Source organism: Pituophis catenifer, unplaced genomic scaffold, assembly GCF_029215685.1.
Source record: "Pituophis catenifer annectens isolate HBS135680 unplaced genomic scaffold, rPitCat1.0.hap2 SCAF_1, whole genome shotgun sequence".
Classification (NCBI taxonomy): Eukaryota; Metazoa; Chordata; class Lepidosauria; order Squamata; family Colubridae; genus Pituophis; species Pituophis catenifer.
The window spans coordinates 128,075,536-128,096,585 of NW_027256881.1; the positions used below are offsets into that span (position 1 = coordinate 128,075,536).

Sequence of the window (21,050 nt, forward strand, 5' to 3'; positions counted from 1 at the left end):
AAGAACTAAGATTTTCTTTCTTTCTTTCTTTCTTTCTTTCTTTCTTTCTTTCTTTCTTTCTTTCTTTCTTTCTTCCTTCCTTCCTTCCTTCTTTCTTTCTTTTTCTTTCTTTCTTTTTTCTCTCTTTCTCTCTCTCTCTCTCTCTCTTTCTTCTCCTCCTCCTTCTCCTCTTCCCACTTCCCCTCCCCTTTTTCTACCTTCTACAAAATGAGGTTGACTACTAATCTTTATGCCTGTCACAAAGGAGAGAGCACAGCTGGAGGCCCAATGCTCTATGCCATGGGTCCCCAAACTGGGCATCTTTAGGATTTCTGGACTTCAACTCCCAGAATTGCTGGCTGAGGAATTCTGGGAGTTGAAGTCCACAAGTCTTAAAGTTCCCAAGTTTGGAGATTCCCTGCTCTATGCTGGCACGCAAAAATTTGGGTGTCAAACCTTGGTCACCTCTAAAGATAAAAATAAAGCCCAACTCCTATAAATCTCAACTTTGGATGGAAATCATTTGTGCTCTTTTCTTGGCAACATTACTCTAGTTTGCCATTGGGATTTGACTTCTCAGTCTAATGCACAGCTCCACGATTTTCTGGTAGTCTCCCATCCAAATATAAACAGGTCCAGCTCCACTTAACATTTCAAAATCAGCCACAATTGATTAGGTGCATCAGCCTAGTTGGATGGATTGGCAAAAGTCAAGGCTAAATTATAATTTTAAATGCAAAAAGCATAGGATTAGCCTGGCTGGATCAGGCCAACATTCACCTTAGTCCCATATTTTATTTCTGGATTTATTCGATTCACATCTGGCTTTTCATTCAGGAGCTTAAAGCAATTATAACAGATTCCCTCCATCTATGGTATATTCCTACAACAGCAGTTCTGTGTTCGTGTGAAGCTGGACATAGAGAGAGTGACAGATTCATAGTCTGCCAATGGATCTCTTTACCTTTGCACTGCATCCCTATCATGGAATGCTTTTGAAATATACAGATAGTCCTCGACTTACGACCACAGTTGAGCCCAAAATTTCTACCACTAAATGAGGCGTTTGTTAAGTGAGTTTTCACGCCATTTTGCGACTTTTCTTGCCGCAGAAAAGTTAAGATTGTTAAGCGAATCACCGCAGTTGTTAAGTTAATAACACGGTTGTTAAATGAATCTGGCTTCCCCGTTCGCTTGGCTTATCAGAAAGTCGCAAAAGTTGATCACGTAATCCCGGGACCCTGAGCCGTCATAAACACATGCCAGTTACCAAGCCTCTGAATTCTGATCACATGACCACGGGGAATGCCGCAATGCTCGTAAACGTGAAAAATGATCATAAATCACTTTCTTCGCTGCTGTTGTAACTCTGAATGGTCACTAAATGAATGGTTGTAAATCGAGGACTACCTGTACCTCTTCTTGCCATTGTTTCTTTGTTTGCAATTGTTATTTGAAAGCACACCAAGAGTTCACGTGTCCTCCATGAATTGACCTCCTGTTTAGGTTAGAGACAAAAACCATGTCTCAGAATACTAAACTGGTAGATTATTCATAGGCTGTTGCAGAAATGCTTTCTTTGGTCTGTGCTAGATCATCGCCTTCAGTGGCTGGCCTTACCATTTTCCTCCTTGTCCATTTTGTCCATGCCGTGCATGGTTTTATCCACTTCAGTCATATCAAACTACGTGTTTCAGAGGTGGGTTCCACATATTTTTACCACCGGTTCGCCCCACACGCATACCTTCCGCGCATGCGCCCGGCCTTCCGTGCATGCACTTTGCTCATGTGCGCACCTTCCACGCATGCACCTGGCCTCAAAAACGTGGCTAAATAGGACAACATAATGCCGAGGCGGGTGGGCAGGGGCAGGCCAACCCACGATCTCCACTACCAGTTTGCCCAAACCTGTCCAAACCGGCTGAATACCACCTCGGATGTGTTTCCTAAATCCTAAACATTTTGGTTGCCATCTTGCCTGTTTTCAATGTATAGTAATAGAGAAAAAAAAACATTTAATATACAACTAGAGACTTCAGGTAGTCTTCGACTTACAACTGCAACTGAGCCCAAAATTTCTCCTCCGAATTTCTGATCACGTGACCATGGGTGGGGATGCTAAAATGCTCGTAAGCGTGAAAAATGGTCATAAGTCACTTTTTTCAGTGCCATTGTAACTTCAAACGGTCCCTAAACAAGCTGTTGTAAGTCGAGGACTGCCTGTAATCAGGCTATTACAGTATGCCTTCTCTCTTCACGAACCTTAGAAAAATCCAAATAAAGTAGTTTCCCTGAATTCTAAGTGGGGAGGGGGGAATCTAAGTGGCTATTATAAAAATCTTCAACCTTTTGAAAATAGCATTCCGGCATGTACTAATTTCTTTACTTCAGCCAAAGATTAAATGTCATCGTAAATTCTTTCCCTCATACCTGAAAGGTAATGGCTGAAGCTTAGTTAGCTAAAATGGGCTAGCTAACAGCATAGTCAAGATGAGTTTAACCTTGTCTTCAGGTCCCAAGGATACTTCTCAAAGGCTGCTGGAATGCAAAATAAAATTGGAGTCTCTGTTTTTCTCCCCACCTCACCCCCTCCGTGTATGCGGGTGTGTTTGCTGAAAGAATATCATCAGTGAATCTGGATTGCTTTAGCTCACGGGTGTCAAACTCGACCGTGTCATGGGCTGGATCGTGACAGATCGCTACGTGTTTTGCCTTTGTGGAGCTGGGATGGGCGTGGCCTGCACGTGACGTGTCCGGCCCATGGGCCGCCAGTATTGACAAGCCTGCTTAGATCAGTGTTTCTCAACCTCAGTAACTTTAAGATTTGAGGACTTCTTACAGCCAGCATAGGGAATTCTGGGAGTTGAAGTCCATACATCTAAAAGTTGCTGAGGTTGAAAAACACTAAAGGAGAGATTAATCCAGTTTGCTTCTTTGCTTAATTGATTTTTTAAAAAATTCTTAATTTTTTAAAAAAATTAAAATATTAAAATTTTAATAAAAATATTAAAAATTTAATAATTTTAAAAATTATTATTATATAAGTAACTCAAGGTGGTGAACATACCTAATACTCCTTCCTCTTCCTATTTTCCCCACAACCACAATCCTGCGAGGTGAGTTGGGATGTGATAAAGTGACTGACCCAAAGGCAGTCAGCTAGCTTTCATGCATAAGGTGGAACTAGAACTCACAATCTCCTGGTTCCTAGGCCAGCATCTTCACAACTACACCAAAGAGCAGGTGGTGGTCATGGCCAGGAGGGCCTTTGCGCAACTGCGGGTTGTGCTCCAGTTATGCCCTTCCCTTTCCTAGACCAACAATCCCTACTCACAGTCACTCATGCCTTAGTCACTTTCCATCTTGACTATTGCAACACACTCTACATGGGCTTGAAATGCATTCAGAAGCTCCAGTTGGTGCAAAATGCAACGGCCCACATGGTTTTGTACAGACCCCGGTATGCACATGTATCACCCTTCCTGTAGGAGCTCCATTGGCTGTCAATTTGCTTCCGGATGCAATTCAACATGCTGGTTGCCATCTTTAAAGCCCTTTATGGGTTGGGACCAGGTTATCTGAGGGACTGTCTCTTACCGGTCACATCTACCTGACCCATCAGAGCGGGGAGGCAGGGAATGTTGCGGGTCCCATCCCCTAGGGAGATACATCTGGTGGGACCCAGAAGAAGGGCCTTCTCTGTGGTGGCCCCCTCTCTCTGGAACATCATCCTCCCAGAGATTAGAATGGCCCCCACTCTAGCACTCTTCCAGAAGGCGCTGAAGACCTGGTTCTGCCAGTGAGCCTGGAGAACCCAGAGCGAGATGGAACCCATTAAATGGCTCGTATGAGGTGCTGTCACCGGGGCAGGGGGGAGATTTTATTATATTGATTTATTATATGACTCTTCTTTTATTAGTTTTATTGTTTTTTATATGAGGTTTTATATTCTGTAAGCCACCTTGAGTTGCCATGTACGAATAGGCGGCAATATAAATTCAATAAATAAATAAATAAACTAACCAACTAACTGGCTACATTACTCTTTATTCAAGTGTGCTCGCCTACTTGCATGGAACCATCCTCTCTCTCTACCCCCACTGCCGCCACTGCCACCAGTCCACAAAGCCAGAAAAGTTGGGGATCCCTGATCTATATCATTTATCTACCTATCTATCTGAAAGGGACACAGTGGCTCAGTGGCTAAGATGCTGAGCTTGTCGATCAGAAGGTCAGCAGTTCAGCGGTTCAAATCCCTAGTGCCGCATAACGGGGTGAGCTCCCATTACTTGTCCCAGCTTCTGCCAACCTAGCAATTCGAAAGCATGTAAAAAATGCAAGTAGAAAAATAGGGAACACCTTTGGTGGGAAGGTAACAGCGTTCCATGCGCTTTTGGCATTTAGTCATGCCAGCCACATGACCATGGAGACGTCTTCGGACAGTGCTGGCTCTTCACTTTGAACAGAGATGAGCACCGCCCCCTAGAGTTGGGAATGACTAGAACACATGTGCGAGGGGCACCTTTACCTCTAGCTATTTAGCTATCTAGCTGTCATCTGTCATCTGTCATCTATCTACCTACCTACCTACCTACCTACCTATGTATCTGTATCTATCTATCTGATTTATTTGCCATTCATCTTGCCTCAAAGCAGTTTTATTATAGGACAAAGCTGTATGGTCCAGGCAAGTGCCCTGCATTTTTTAAATTTGTCTCCTTTCCTCAAATAAGACAGAGGAGTGGAATATTGGAATAAGAATAAACCACAAGTTTGGTCACTTCCTGTAGGTGGAATGTTAAGGAACCCATCTTATTTTTTGCTTCAGGCTTTAAAATGTATTGGGCCAGCTGTGGTCATACACAAATATATGAATGTATCCATTCAGAGACTATGCCCCATGGAAGAATACAATTTCACCTCTGAAGGAGATGGGCGATTAAGAAGTTATATATATATGAATAATCCCCACTAAAGTAAGGTGAAATTTCTGGCTCAGTCTACAAAGTCAGAGAGAGAGAGAGGGTGTTGACTTCCTGAAGTAGAGCCAAGCGAAAAACAAAGGTGTCCATTCCTAACCATGATCGTGCCAAAAAGGTGAAGATGAGTTGTGATTTCATGACATAAACTCAGTCCTTTTGCACCTATGTAGATAATGGGTAGGATTTGCACCATAACATACATCATTGGCTTCTGCCTACCTCACCCAAAGACATCTATGGTTACAAGTATAACAGCAATAGCACTTAGACTTATATACTGCTTCACAATGCTTTACAGCCCTCTCTAAGGGGTTTACGGAGTCAGCATATTGTCCCCAACAATCTGGGTCCTCATTTTGCCCACCTCAGAAGGCTGGAAGGCTGAGTCAATCTTGAGCTGGTCAAGATCGAACTGCTGGCAGTCGGCAGAATTATCCTGCAATATTGCATCACCTTCGGCTGCTACTAAGTACCAGTTCCTAAATTCTAACTTCTTGTTGGCCACACTATAAAAAGAGAAAAATAATGTGTCTAAGTAAAATGGAGTGACTCCGAGTATCCATCATTCACTTGTTTTATTGTGAGTCCATGGTCTGCCTTCTGCCAGCTGTGAAGCTGCAACGGACCGTAATTAAACATCCAAAGGGAGGAAACACAACTAAGTTAAGAGTCATTTGGTGCAGAGAGAGAATCACAAGGTCACTTTTGGAGATTTTTATTAGCACAAAGCGGGGAGGGGGAGAAACAAACAACTGTGAAACTTATGGTTTAAATGAGTCTGTGGTGATTGTAAAGTATGACTAAAGATCTGCTTGCACTACAAAACAGCAATGCCACAAAGGATAACTTAGAAGGTCATGTGTTCATCTCCTCTGATTTATCTGCAGCTGCAGCCCTCGATTCGTTTACATCGCTGCAGCATTTTGAGTTCAGCGGGGTTTTAAAAAAAGCCACAAGAGTTCACAATTCAGATTAAGAAGCGGTGTTCCTGATCTATAGCTAAGCAGTTCCCGGTTTCTACTTGCAAGACAGAGAATTGAGTTTCATGGATAGAAAGAATCATGGTTGAAATACGTAGAAGCTCGTGACATCTGCCGTGATTATGGTCTTTTATTACTGGCAAGCCATGAGACACTCCTATTCAGAGTGACGCAGGGGTGAAATCCAGCAAGTTCTAACAGTTCTGGAGAACCGGTAGCGGAAATTTTGAGTAGTTCAGAGAACTGGCAAATACGACCTCTGGCTGGCCCCAGAGTGGGGTGGGAATGGAGATTTTGCAGTATCCTTCCCCTCCCATACCCACCAAGCCAAGCCCACAGAACTGGTAGGGAAAAATTTTGGATTTCACCCCTGGAGTGATGTCATTGCCAATTGTGATGGCATTATAAGAAAAAGAGACCAAGATGCAGCCTTCAAAAAAAACAACACATAACTGTCTTCTAAACATCGCCAGTTTTCTATTGCAGAACTACTACACAAACAAAACTACAGCTTCTCTCAAGCTTTTTGTTCATCAAACACACTCGTTTCCCAACATGTTTCTTGTCATTTATGAATATTGAGCTGGCTTCGCAGGTATTTCCCTTATTCTATCACCTGAGAGAGGTTTAACATCAGGTATCTCTTCCCCATGCTTATACACGCTGATGGTGACATCGACTATCTCGCCCCCATACTTGTTCTTGACACTGATGCTGTATTTTCCAGAATCTTCTGATGACACCCCCTTAATTACCAAACTGGCATTCTTCCCTTGTTCCAGTTTAGCTATGTAATGATCACTCAGTTCGAGTTCCCTGTCATTCTTAAACCAGATCACTTCAGGATCAGGACTACCAAACACAGTGCAGGTCAGATTCAGGGTCTAAAAGAAAAAGAAGAAAAAGAAAACTTATGCAGTGGTTTTAGACAATGGGAAGTGTTACTGGGAGGTTTAGGGAAGGGGAAGAATTTTAGATCAGGGGCTCCAACCTTGGCAACTTTAAGACTTGTGGACTTCAACTCCCAGAATTGGCAACTTTAAGACTTGTGGACTTCAACTCCCAGAATTGAGAGTTGAAGTCCACAAGTCTTAAAGTTGCCAAGGTTGGAAACCATTCTTTTAGATCAAATATAACAGTGGTCCCCAATCTTTGGGGCACCAGGGACTGGTTCCATGGAGAGAGGTTTTTCCATGGACTGGAATGGGCAAGGTTTTGCATGCTGCCTGCATCCAGAAGATGGGGCTTCACTTGTTTGTGCAGCCTTGTTTCTAGGATTTCACGGCCCAATGCTGGACCCCTGGTATATAAGTGAATCCAAGAGAGGATGAGAAAAATTTCTTCCATTTATTTAACTTCAGACTCAAGCCATTGTAAATTAGCCTCACTCTGCCCTGGCACTGGTTGAAGACATATTTTTGTGTGTGCTTCTGGTATCCACACTGCAGTTCATTAGGCATATCATTGGGCATTTATTCACAATTTCTTCTTGTCTTAGGTGCAATAGCAAAAGCGTCAAGCATATTCCTCAAAGATAAATTTGCATTAGATAAACCTTCCAGGTAGCCTGTATTATAAACTTGTATGGGATGTATCATTTATGGATTGGTTGATAATGTGCTATTAAGTTGATATAAATTCTCAATAACCACAGAGACGGATTTTCTCCAAGACAGTCTGTACCCAACCTGATTTTTTGGATCTTCCAATGGGATACCCATTGCTACAACCAAGTTCAATCATCTTGGTTATCATCATCTTCTCTTCCAAGAAGTGGGTCTTCACAATTTGTCTGAAGTATGATGATTTGAGCCAGGTCATTTGTGTCTCGAGAGGACTCTGGTTGATTTGTTTGCTGATTCATCCATCCATCCATCCATCTATCTATCTATCCATCCATATCTATCTATCTATCTATCTATCTATCTACCTACCTACCTACCTACCTACCTACCTACCTACCTACCTACCTATCTTTGTTTATTTTGTGCTATCCATGGTATTCTCAGGTGTTTTCTCCAATATCAAATTTAAAAGCATCTATACGCTTTCTATCCTTCTTCTTCAAAGTCCAGTGGGTTCATACTACTCAAATGTCCTTAAAGGAGGCCCTTTTTGCTGTATACACAAAAGCTCCTATTAAAAAATAACTAAGCCGATCAAGGGGTTTTATCCATACCTTGTCTTCCATTATGGTCACAACATCCGGCAAACCACCAACCACTTTACCACGATCTGTGAACATACAAATATAAGGTTACTATGCCCTGTCTAAGTGCTCCAGCTACCTCAGAGAAAAGATGCAACAATAGCCAACCAAGTTTAAATAGCACCCGGTCCTTCTCAATCGGGAGCCCAGCTACGCTGACTCCGTGCTTTATGTGAAGCATGGCTTGCTTGAGCAGGGGGTTGGATTAGAAGGCTTCCAAGGAAGCTTCCAACTCTGTTACTCTGTTATTCTCTGAAGAAAAAAAGAAAGAAAGAAAGAAAGAAAGAAAGAAAGAAAGAAAGAAAGAAAGAAAGGAAGGAAGGAAGGAAGGAAGGAAGGAAGGAAGGAAGGAAGGAAGGAAGAAAGAAAGAAAGAAAGAAAGAAAGAAAGAAAGAAAGAAAGAAAAAGAAAGAAAGAAAGAAAGAAAGAAAGAAAGAAAGAAAGAAAGAAAAGAGAGGGAGGGAGGGAGAAAGGAAGGAAGGAAGGAGAGAAAGACAGAGAGAGAGAGGAAGAAAAAAGGAATGAATGAATGAATGAATGAATGAATGAATGAATGAATGAATGCAGCGTCCAGAAGAACACCAGCAGCCTTTGCTACCCTCCAAACCTCACTCCAATTCAGGACACTGCCCTACTCTAACAGTGCTTTAAACCCAAAGCAGCCCTCAAAAGAATTGCTTTTGATTACCTTTGCCACCCATGTCTGAAAGGAGAATCCCAGTGCAAAAATGAAGCAGGCCTTCCTGACCATTTCTTTTTAACCATAGTAAAATACCTAGTTTACATCTATCTGTTTAGCAGGCTTTCTGTACAGGTAATAGTGTGTGTGTGGGGGGGGGGGTGATTGTTGATTGATTCAGTAGTAGTAAAGAGTTGCTACAGGAAATCTGAAATGAGTGGATGTAGTCGTGACTAGAAATGGAATGATCATAAGGTCATCAGGATGCTTCATCAAAATGGCAACAGACTGTGTTAAAAAATGTCCAGAACTCAATCATGAAATAAGACACACTGCTGAAAGCTTGATGTTAGATGACAATACTAAACACATTATAGTCACAGAATAAGAGATCTGGAGTTAGATAGGAGCACTGAGATGGCACTGGCAATCTGGAATTGTTTAAGGTAATTAGATTTTTTTCAAAAAAAGAAGAAGCAAAGGCATCCTGGAGAGTTATGATGTATAGCTGGATGGAAACATAAACCCCAGATGTGGCAGCTGTGAAATGGCAAATTCTAAAATAGAATTGCAATCAAGCTTTTATATAAGTCTATGACACAACTCAATTTGGAATATTGCACTCAATTCTGAGCCTGTAGAAACCGTACAAAGAAGGGAAACAAACATTATTTGGATTCAAGGAGCTGAGGACACTGCTCATGAGGAAAGTTTCAGCTTGTAGAAAAAAGGATGAATAAGTGGAACATGATATAGCCATATAAAAACAACACCTTTGAGGAAGCTGAATGAGGAAAGATTAGAGATATGAATTCCTTTATCACACATAAACTAGAAAATTTGCTAACTCAAGATGCAGTGTTGCCTACTAACTTTGGTGGCTTTATGCTTCTTAAAAGGTAGGATTGCCACTGATTACTGATTAATTTGGTTCTTTATTATCTATTATTATCATCAGAGGCATGTATACCTCTCAATATCAATTGCTAGGAAATTTGGGCAGCAGAGTTTAGTACCCCTGTCTATTTCTTGGGAGCTTCTTATAAGCTCCCGGGATGTCCCATGGAGCAGCAAATGGATGTTTCATCAAAAACCGTAGCAAAACTAACAACATCAGGACACAAGTACAAACAAGATGGAATTCGCATGTTGATATTAAGCACACATTTTGCTTCTTCCTCATTACTAATGTCTTTAACCGCTGAGCCACTGTGCCCCTTGTTTCTAATAAGCATTACAGCAATAGCATTTAGACTTATATACCACTTAATACTTTACAGCCTTCTCTAAGCAGTTTACAGAGTCAGCATATTGCCCCCAACAATCTGGGTCCTCGTTTTACCAACCTTGGAAGGATGGAAGGCTGAGTCAACCTTGAGCCTGGTGAGACTCAAAGTGTCAAATTGCAGGCAGTCGGCAGGCAGCAGAAGTAGCCTGCAATACTGCACTCTAACCACTGCGCCACCACGGCTCTTTTTATAGAAATTTACCCGCATCACTATTGGTTCTTAAACACAAATTAAGATACCTATTGAGTTTGAGGAGTAACACTGATGCTGTTCTTATTTTCACCTGCTAATTCACTTCCTAAAATTATTCAAGTATTTAGATTTCCGTCTGCCAAGTTACTAATCATCCACCAGCTTTTTTGCACTTCCATACACATAGCAAAAACCAGATCTTTATTGTTCCCTGGAAGATATCATATATGCTTTACACTGAGTTATGTAAGTCTCCCCAAAGGCATATTCCCTTTCAAACTGGAGTGAATTTCATCCCAACTAGGTGTATTCATTTGGTTCCCCAAACATATCTAGTTGTGTAGATAAACTTGACAGAACCCCCTGAGGGGTCACAAGTGGTATGTCAGGGAAGAAACAGATATATTTATCCCCACTTAAGAATAATACCATGACAGCAAATGGAGAAAGGATCTGAGAGGACAGTCACAGTGGGCAACTGACAGCCCTAGCTTCAAATTATGGTGAATTGTTTTCCAGACTGATTGCCTAAAGTGCTTTAGGAGCAGAGGCATTGAAGTGAAATATCACAGTGAAATATCATAGCAATAGTCTAATTCTCAGTGCTCGTTGCTTTTATCTCAGTGTACCCTGCTTTGCTGCAGAATTGGGGGTGGGGGGTTTTAAATATCCATTTGGAAAGTGGGGTGATCTGCCATTATAATTTTCTTTGGTGTCAAAAAAAAAAGGCTTAATATCATCCTATCATAATCCTTACACCTATCTTTTTGAAAACATCCATAGTTTTCCAGATTTATTACCTTAGGGCAGCTCTTTTTTGGGGGGAACATTTTTCAAATAAATTGCCCAACTAGTAATACCCCTATGGAAAGGCAGACAAGCAAGTAAAAAACATGCCTTCCCACATAGTCTATCCAGACCAATGTGAAGATTGCCATCCAACGAATGCATCTATCTTTCTAAAACAGGAGTCCCCAACCCCAGGGACGTGGGTCTGTACTGGGCCATGGCCCGTCCAGAACCGAGCTGTGCAAACAGCAGGCGAGCTCATGTGCAAGCAGCTCCACTTGTGCAAATGGAGCTCCACTTATGCAAGTAGAGTAGTACGTGCTCGCGCGTGCACCTGCCACTTACACAAAACCATCCCCTCTCTTATTCCCCCCCCCCATTGGTGTGCAAAGCCAGAAAAATTGGGGACCACTGTTCTAAAATATTATGAGCTTCTTAGCAAGGGCAACCTTGATATTGTTTGCCTTTGTGCACACACAAATCCTTATCATCATCATTTTTATTTCAAAGGAGCAGATAACAATAGCAATAGCACTTTGACTGATATACTGCTTCACAGTGCTTTACAGCCCTCTTTAAGGGGTTTACAGTCAGCCTATTGCCCTCAACAATTTGAGTCCTTTTACCGGCCTCGGAAGGATGGAAGGCTGATTCAACCTTGAGCCGGTGAGAATCAAACTGTTGGCAGTCGACATAATTAGCCTGCAATACTGCACTCTAACCACTGCGCCACCATTATGGGATTCCCTAATGGAAAGAATTCTGTTGTGTACAAATACATCAGCCTAATCATATGAAAATTGTCAAGTTTGATCCTTGCAGTAGGTCAACTTTGTCTACAAATTTCCAGTTCACTAAGAAACAAAAAAATGTCATCTGAAATTTTATTTTTTTTAAACAAAAAGATAACAAACATAAGAGCACTTCTGCACTTAGTGTTTGACATTCCTTATGCCTCGTAAGCCATTTCTATTTCTATTCTCAGTTTTTGTTCCATTCCGTCAATATAATGTTGGGGGGGGGGGGGAAATCTAGTTATTTGTTGATGTTCAATTACCAAACGAATGAATTCTTTATTACAGCCAATGGCTAGCAGTTAAAATAGCCTTCTGCAGTAACCGTCCATACCATAATACAATAATGAGAGAGAGAGTAACATTAAAGCAACAGGAGACTGTATGAGACAACTAGACTCGTTGAGAGAAATTGCCTATCAGTTTTGCTGGCGTCCTCTCATTATCTTCTGCTGACGGGGCACCGGCAAAACTGATAACCCATCACTCTCCCCAGTTGCTGTTTTATAGCCTATCACCTCTATGTTTGTCTATGCCTGCTTTATTACATATACATTATTGCTCGGGTGTTCTAGTTCTAGACTATTGGATGGCCCTCAGCAATAATAAAGAATTCATCCATCCATCCATCCAATAATATCACATTATTAACTAGATAAAAGAGAGGATAACAATTTCTGAATCAAGATTTGTATTCATGTTTCCTGACCAAATGGAAAAGTGGAGAATCCCAGTCAGCCTAAGGTGGGTCAAATTGTTTGCCAACTCACTGAGCAAAGAAGCAAATCTGATTATCTCTACACACCTCATATTTCTACCACAATCATTCAGCATGTTTGATGAGAACCGTTCTTTGTATAAGACTTCGACTTTTTCATCATTCAGCCAAAGCTGCTCTTTTCATTTTTACTAGAATGCTATCTCCTGTTCTTCTGTATTCATACTGAATATTCCTTTGTTTATTTATTTACTTTCAAATACTTACTTTTCTCAGCAAAAGCAGCTTCCCTAAAGTTGGGAAAAAATGGAAAAAAATTAACATCCTAATACAATGACACTGATGGCCAAAATAAACTAATTGCAAAGTTTATGTCCAAAACAAATAAAATAAAATAAAATAAAATCTTACTTGAGCCGCTGGAATTCTTCATAGGCCTCATCGAAAGCTGCAGTGAAACATTTCAGCATGTTAGGAACTTGACTTTATGAGTTGGCACAAATGCGAGCATATGTACTTGCCTTGCTTTCCCCCCACCAACCCATCCACAGCCTACAGTGTGGTACAGAAACATCAAACAAAATCTAAAAGTAGGGATCAAAGTCAGTCTTGATGAGACGTGGAATGAATAAAGATAATGCATGTTCCTGGAACATTTCGAGCACAGAATTGATGCTTATGAATAAACCAAAGAGAAATAGGGCAGTTTCCAAAATATGTTTGACAGGGATAAAATGTTGCATGGGTGGTCAAGATTCCTACCTTGCCCAGATAGATCAAGGGTCCGCTTGTGGGCTTCCTTGCCATCAAACAGCTCAAAAGTATATTTCCCTTTATCTTTTTCGGTAGGCTCACATATCTGTATCCATGCGACTTCATCACTACCACCAATTCTCATCTTTTCACTTGAAGAAACCTTGGCTTCCCTAGGTAAACCAAGAGACCGCATTCAAGCAAATGCGCATCATTTTGATATACTTGGACATTACAAAACAGGAGAGGGATTGTCAGACCTGCCACAACCTAAACCTCTAAATCAGGGGTGTCAAACTGGCGGCCCGCAGGCTAGATGCGTCACATGCAGGCCACGCCCACTCCAGCTCCGTGAAGGGAAGAAATGTTGTGAAACGTCACATGATGGCAACGTCATGACATGAGTTTGACACCTGTGCTCTAAATAGAAACGATCATTGGCTCCATTTGTTGAAAGGCATAGTTCATTAGAGATCGAGTGTACTGCAGTAGTGCAAAACCAGAACTGAAAATCATGCACCCAAATCCCTAAGTTCTACCAAAGGTGCTTTTTCAAGAGGCAACTGGACTTTCTGGTTTTTCTTTGAAGATGTTTCATTTCTCATCCAAGAAGCTTCTTCAGGTCTGGGTCAATCCCTGTAAGAATGCTGAAGAAGCTTCTTGGATGAGAAGCAAAGCGTCTTCAAAGAAAAACCAGAAAGTCCAGTTGCCTCTTGAAAAAGCACTTTTGGGAAAACCATGATCTGGATGACTGAGAGTCTCCATAGACATTCAACTAAGTTCTACTTTTTCCTCCCTTAACTGTCCTCATTGCCCTGTCAGTGTAACCAATCAGGTTAGGCAAGATGTTTTTTTAACGGTTAGTCCAAGTGTAGTTTCTTATGTGGCCCCCTCCTTCTTCCAGCTGGGTGACCTTGAGGCAGCATCTCAAGGAGATATAGCACTTACTTTTGTTTCCCAAAACATTCCCTCCTTCATTCCCCCTCCCCACAGTTCAGGACAGTCATCGCATAACAGCAAAGCACAAGGAAGCACAAGGTGGCAGCTGATGGGGATGTTCCTGATTGTCCTAAAGTTAGTTTCAACCAGCCAGAAAGTCTCAAACAAAAGTTTAAATGCCATGTGACTCCCCCCCAAAAAAGTGCCTGTGGAAAGCTGGTGTTTAAAAAAGTAGCAATAAATGCCACCAGATATGTTCAAATCTTTCTGTGTATCTTAAACAAGCAACATATTCATTATAGTTAAAGCTGCAAATGTATACTTGTTGCAACATTGTACTGAAGTTGCAGTTCCGAAAAGTCTTCTACACTTTCATTATTGGAGGTATGCGAGCTATTTGAATATCAAGAAATCTAATAATAAAAAAAATGCTGAATTTTCTTGCAGCCTCAATACAACCTTGCAAAAGGTTGGGGATTTGCAGACTTCAATCAGAAGGACTATCTTTGACCAAAAAGCCATTGAAGCATTATATCCTCTGTACCTATAAAGAGAAGGAAATTCGGAGATAATTTTTAAAAAATCAGCAAGATCCTTTTTCAGAAAATAACATCTCCACTTGGCCTTTCTTTTAAATTCTTTCCTCTTTCATTTCTAATTTATTTTCATACTTATTTTTGTTCTATCTGTATTTCAATGTAATAATCTACATGAAGCTTAAAAGCATTTTGTTTGTTTTTCTTTTGCTTCTTTTTAAGGAAAAGCATCTCTCTCCTAGGGAGATTTCTATTACTTCTGCTGTTTATCATTTATAGTGGTTTCAGGATGTATCTTGCATTTTCAGAAAGAGAGAGAAAAGACAAGGAATATTCTAAGGGGAAATAGAGGAGATTAAAGAGAAGCTCAAAAGGAAAGCAAGCAAAAGCATGTAGCTATATGACTGGTTAATCCAAGTTTTGGGAGTCACAAGCAGGAAAGAAAGAGAGGCAAAGAAAATGAAACTTTCAGCTCTGGGTTGAAGCACAGTCCCCAATATCTGCCGATAGGGCTGGGGGAAACCCTCATTTGAAGTTTCATAGAACTACTAACACCTGTAGCAAGTAATTCTGAACTTTATAGAATTGCAGCTGCATTCAGAAGTAAGGTGCTCGCTGTGAGATACTTAGCTGAAGAATCAGAGGCATTTCTTCAAGCATATGGAGCAGCCATGAAAAATTCCAAGGAAACCTGATATTTCATCTGAAGTTTTCAAGTTTAAAAAAGTCTCTGGGAATCACAACACATTTTCCTTAACTTCGTGCTTTTGCTAATTGATATCTTTAGGTACAATGATCTTCATACAGTATTGCTTTGTATATTTAATGCTTAGGATTCAATAGCTCCTCGGTAGCGTGTGAGATCAAATCAGGAAAACAACCAGCTCACTTCTCACTGAACACACCTGGTAACATAGGTGTCCAGAACAGAGCAATCCAAATTGTTGGGATTTGACCTAACAAGAAACTGATATATTAAAAATGGTTAAAAATGTAGTGAATAGGGTGCTGTCCTAGAAACCAGGAGATTGTGAATTCTAGCCCTCTTAGCCATGAAAACCAGATGGGTGACATTGGGCCAATCATTTTTTCTCAGCCCAACACACCTCACAAGGTGGTTGTTGTGGGGAAATTGGAGGAGAAAAGAGTATTAAGTGTCTTTATTACCTTGAGTTATATTTATAAAGTAATAAAGGTGGGACAAAAATATTAATAAATAATAAGCATCAACTTCCTCAGCCAAACAGATCTGTAGCTTGAAGCCCTGTTAGATCTCCGCTTTTCAGTGGGTGGAGGATTGGCTGCTGTGGGTGGCTGCTGACTTGAAGATTTGTTCCAGGCTCCCTGCTTTGCAAGGTCCTAGGATGATTCAGGGGTGACTGGGGATTCGCAGGAAAAGCTGCCAGCTGTGCTGATGACAGTATGAAAACATAGATTGGCTCATTTGTCATGCAAAACCTATCACAGGGGAATGTAAATTTATTCCTTTTAAAAAAAAAAAGTTAGAAATGACCATCTGAGCTGTAATTTTCCTGCCTGCATTATCAGCATCGTTCCCAAAATGAGTTTTCAATAGCTACTGAATACCAGTTGACATTCATGCAGGATTCAGAACTTTGTTCTCTCTTACTTGTGATACCAGCTTGCTTTCATTTCCTCCATGTAATATTTCAAGAAACACTGCAGCCTTATTCCTTCCGGAGTGCAGTGGATCTTCAGAGGAGAAGCTGATTTACCTGCAGTCAGAAAAAATGTTGCTTATAATCAGTTTTAAATTGTAAGGCCTAACCTCTTAAATAATAACAGCAGTTTCTTAATACAGTGGATATTATGCTCAAAGTATTATGCTCTTAGTACAGTGGATATTATGCTCAAAGTATTATGCTCTTAGTACAGTGGATATTATGCTCAAAGTATTATGCTCTTAGTACAGTGGATATTATGCTCAAAGTATGCCCAAATTTGGGGGTTCAAAGTATTTCTACTTCTGCTAAAAGTTTTCCATAAAATATGCATCACCTTAAAACTATAGTACAAAAGTCTTTTGTTATATGTAAACATAAATGACATTTATTTCAAAAGTTCTTACTGGCCATTGCAGATCAATTTTTTTAAAAAAATGCTGCCATCAGAAATCTGTCTAATGTCCTCTCTCCAAATTACAAAGTATTATCTTCATTATCAAAATGGACTGATTAAGAACATTTACTATGTAATGATGATAAATATCAAAAATAAGAAAACATTATTATAATCTTCTGCTTGTTTATTCTTATAAAGTGCCAGTAAATGCCAACTTAGACATACATTTCTACTTAAGGGTGTGATACTAAATTTAAAATGATTTCGTATTGAATCATTGACTAAGAATGTGGTAGTGCCTGATAAATTCTTATTTACAGTTATAACAAACTGAATTGTCCTAAGCCTACTTCAATAAATGAAGCAAAACCTAACAGATGGAAAAATATTTTACTCCTGCCAGAGAGTAACACCTTGCTGATTCTGGGTCACCTCAAGCTAAGCACAATTGCATTTTTTTTAAGTACTTGGATTCTAACCAAATGCTAGCTACTCAGGTGATACGAATATTGCTATATAGTATTCTCTATGTTAGTGAATACTCAAAGATTTTATAGTTATTTTCTAAAACCTGAAAATAGAGAGTAACATAGTTGGAAGGGACCTTGGAGGTCTTCTGGTCCAACCCACTGCTCAAGCAGGAGACCCTATACCCGTGATGGTGAACCTATGACATGTGTGCCACAGGTGGCACGTAGAGCCATATCTGTGGGCATGCGAGCATTGTCCTAGTTCAGCTACAGCACCCATGCGCATACCGGCCATCTGATTTTTGGGCCTTCCAGGCCCACTGGAAGTTGGGAAATGGGCCGTTTCCAGCCTCCAGAGAGCCTCAGGGGATGGGGAACACCATTTTCACCCTCCCCAGGCTCCAAGAAAGCCTCTGGAGCCTGGAGAGGGCGAAAAATGGGCCCACTGGACCCACTGTGCCATCACGTGCCAAAAGCGGGGGGTCGCAGGCACATGAGGAGGGGCTGGGCACATTGAATTATGGGTGTGGGCACGTGCAACCTTCCTGTGCTCCCCCCGCTTTTGGCACATGACGGCAAAAAGGTTAGCCATCACTGCCCTATATCCTTTCTAACAGATGGTTGTTCAATCTCTTCTTTAAAACCCATAACACCCATAACTTCTGATGGCAAGTCGTTCCACTGATTAATGATTCTAACTGTCAGGAAATTTCTCCTTAGTTCTAGATTGCTTCTCTCCTTCGGATCAGGGGTGAAATCGACTTACCTTCTCAACTGGTTCAGAAGTACATGCGCTGTGTCAAGTGCGCACACGGAACCTCTGTGCATGCACAGAGGGTAAAAAACAGGTTACTTCCTGGTTAAAACCAGGAAGTAACGACAACCGGGTGGGTGGGCAGAGCCTCGTGCTGCCATCACTACCGGTTCTCTGAACCACCGGCCGCCAACACTACCGGTTCGGCCAAACTGGTCCAAACCAGGAGCATTTCACCCCTGCTTTGGATGATTTTAGCCTTTCGGAAGGCCATCAGACCTGGCTTTTTACCCAGGTGCTGGGATAATATAAGGATATTGGAAGCTAGTAGTGAGGCAACCTAAGGAGATGATAGGTGCCAGGTTTTTATTTTTCAATTTTATAGTTTATGGTAAAGGTAAAGAAGTCCCTGCCGATCAGACTCTGATAGTCATTGCTGACTTTAGGGGACAGAGCTCATTTCCCTTTTAAGGCCATTGAGCCAGTGTGGTCTAAAGACATTTCTGTGGTCATATGGCCAGCATGATGTCATGGAGCACTGTTACCTTCCTACCAAAGTGGTACCTATTTTTCTACTTGCATTTGCATGCTTTCGAACTGCAAGGCAGGATAGGAGCTCACTCCCTCATGTGGCACTCAGGTCTCAAACCTGGGCTGCCAGCTTTCCAGCAGACAAATTCAGCCTCTTAGCCAACCATCACTTGGTTTATGATTTTATGGTTATTCATTTTGTGAGCTACCCAGAGTTGTGCTTAAGATGGGTGGGCATACAAATCTAAATAAAACAAATAAAAGTGACATTTACTCACCACTGACTCTACTCAATCCCTGGATTATATCATCATATACTGAGGAGAAGAGGAGAAACAATATCCAGTCAGCACAGAACAGACTGCTATGTGGTATTCATATGAGAAAACATTAAGGTAAGCATCAAAAATACCCTAAGAGTTATTTCAGAAAACCTTACAGTTTGTATCGCTTCCTTTCGCATTTACCTGTTGTAATCCTCATAGAGATAAAGTACATAGATAAGCCTAATGAGACCAATTTAAGCGGTGCCTCTGGTACGTTGTGTCTCATTGGTGATTTTGATAAATCTCATTCATCCTTTGCTGCCTTGCTCACCAACAGTGTTGCCATTTTACAGATGGGTATACATTTAAAGTGGCAGCAAGACAGAGATCCTAAGAGGAGAAGATGGCAGCAGTTGGATCAACTGCTGAAGGAACACAACATTTGGAAGCCCAAAATCAAGCACAAAAGTAAAACCATCTTCGGAGGACCACTAACTGGACATGGTCAGAGAACAATACCTACAAGGCAATTGCTGCCTCAGAGAACAAAGGCCTAAACTGACTTTTGCTCAAGAGCACAGCCCTCTCAAAAAATAAACACTTCTGGGGAGTATCTTTTTTTTCTTTTCATGCTCTGCATTTATAAAGCTGGCAGTGCAACCTGGAGAACAGCTGCAAGTTTCAATTGCTACTGCTAATACTGCTGCTGTTTTCATTAAGTAGGAAGCCCAAACAACAGCAGGACACTTAGTCTCAAAAAGAATGGAACTGCCATTTGGAAACATAGAAGATTTTGGAAATAAGTGCAGCTTTCCGATGGACATTTTTCTACTGCTGGATATCAATATCTCAAAGGTAGAAAGGTTGATGACTGCAAAGGTGTGTTCACACACCTACTCTTTATTTGGCATCCCAGGGACACTTGTTATAATTCTCCAATTAGCTTTTTTTTTTTCTTTTAAAGAATAACAAATTTCCCCCATCCTGTTTTTCTCCAAAGTTTGCCACTGTGCAAAGAATCACAGGGCTGGCACCTCATTAGGTAGCAGATGTCACCCTACCCTCAGGAGAGTTGAGTTGTCAGCAAGAGAAGGGAAAGATTGGCATTTGTGATTGACCTCCCATATAACTCATGGATGAGTAAACTTCTTTTGTGGCTGTGAACCTATCAGGAGCCAGAGTAAAGCACTCTGGGATGACAAAGGTCAAATGGCTTATCCTTCCACAGACATTCCTCTTTCAGAAAAGGTTGCTATGGTGGATATTAGGTTGTAATTGTCCTGTAGAACAAAGTGAGGCTGCCGTTAAGGTTTCTTTCATAGAAAATTGCTATCAAGTGGAAATCTGTGAAAAATATTTTTGTGTGGTATTCTCTTCTTGCATGCATTGTTTGTGTCATGTATGCAAAACTCTGGATTAACTAATCCACTTCCCATGTTCCCATGCCATATGTTGTTCAATAAACCACTCTATATTTCATGAACTATCTGGTTCACACAATAATGTGAGACAATGACTGAGTCTCTTCAATCCATGAATGACAAATAACTTGCTTAATTTTAACTTAAACTATCTTAGTTTATGTATATCAGCAGACACCACACGGATGCCACTCTGAAATACTATAAATGTTGTCATGAGGTTGTAGCAAGTGACAGCAGGAAGTTACAGACCCCAACACATCTGAAAGATGCCAAGCTTTTCTAAAACTTGTAGTTTAGATTTAAAGGCATGAAAAAACAGGCTCTAAATCTGGTGAGGTGCCCGTACAAGAACAACCACCACAGATGGACTGCAGCGGTGCCATGTTAGAGGACAATTATGAAGAATTTGGAATCACCAAATACATCGTTCTTCTTCTTCATCCCTCCTGAATTGTGGGAATTGCCAAAGTGGTTGTGGGTAATTGCAATATTAGGCATGTGTGGATGCATGAGTGTCAGCAATTCTACAGTATGTGGTTCTAAATGGTAGGAGACAGCATACAAAGCATGGTAATAGCAATTCTGAATCAGGTTCTACTGGATTTCTGGCTCCTACTGTGCTTGGTAAATCTCCTTTCTCCATCCCAAGTCAAAAATCCAAAGGCTGTCACCTTTACTTTTAAA

General features: G+C 41.0%; 1 protein-coding gene across 1 annotated transcript in view; it reads right to left on the bottom strand.

Annotated features, from left to right (window-relative positions):
• Positions 1 to 5,519: 5,519 nt before the first annotated feature.
• MYOM2 (myomesin 2) overlaps positions 5,520 to 21,050 on the bottom strand; it is a 90,992-nt gene continuing 75,461 nt past the window's right edge. Inside the window, exons 32-38 of the mRNA XM_070932955.1 lie at positions 18,955 to 18,993; positions 16,470 to 16,575; positions 13,374 to 13,537; positions 13,023 to 13,059; positions 12,879 to 12,901; positions 8,121 to 8,176; positions 5,520 to 6,825 (exon numbers count right to left, since the gene is read on the bottom strand). Of these exons, the coding sequence (XP_070789056.1) occupies positions 6,511 to 6,825; positions 8,121 to 8,176; positions 12,879 to 12,901; positions 13,023 to 13,059; positions 13,374 to 13,537; positions 16,470 to 16,575; positions 18,955 to 18,993 (740 nt within the window). The 3' untranslated portion in view covers positions 5,520 to 6,510. The remainder of the gene's footprint in view (positions 6,826 to 8,120; positions 8,177 to 12,878; positions 12,902 to 13,022; positions 13,060 to 13,373; positions 13,538 to 16,469; positions 16,576 to 18,954; positions 18,994 to 21,050) is intronic.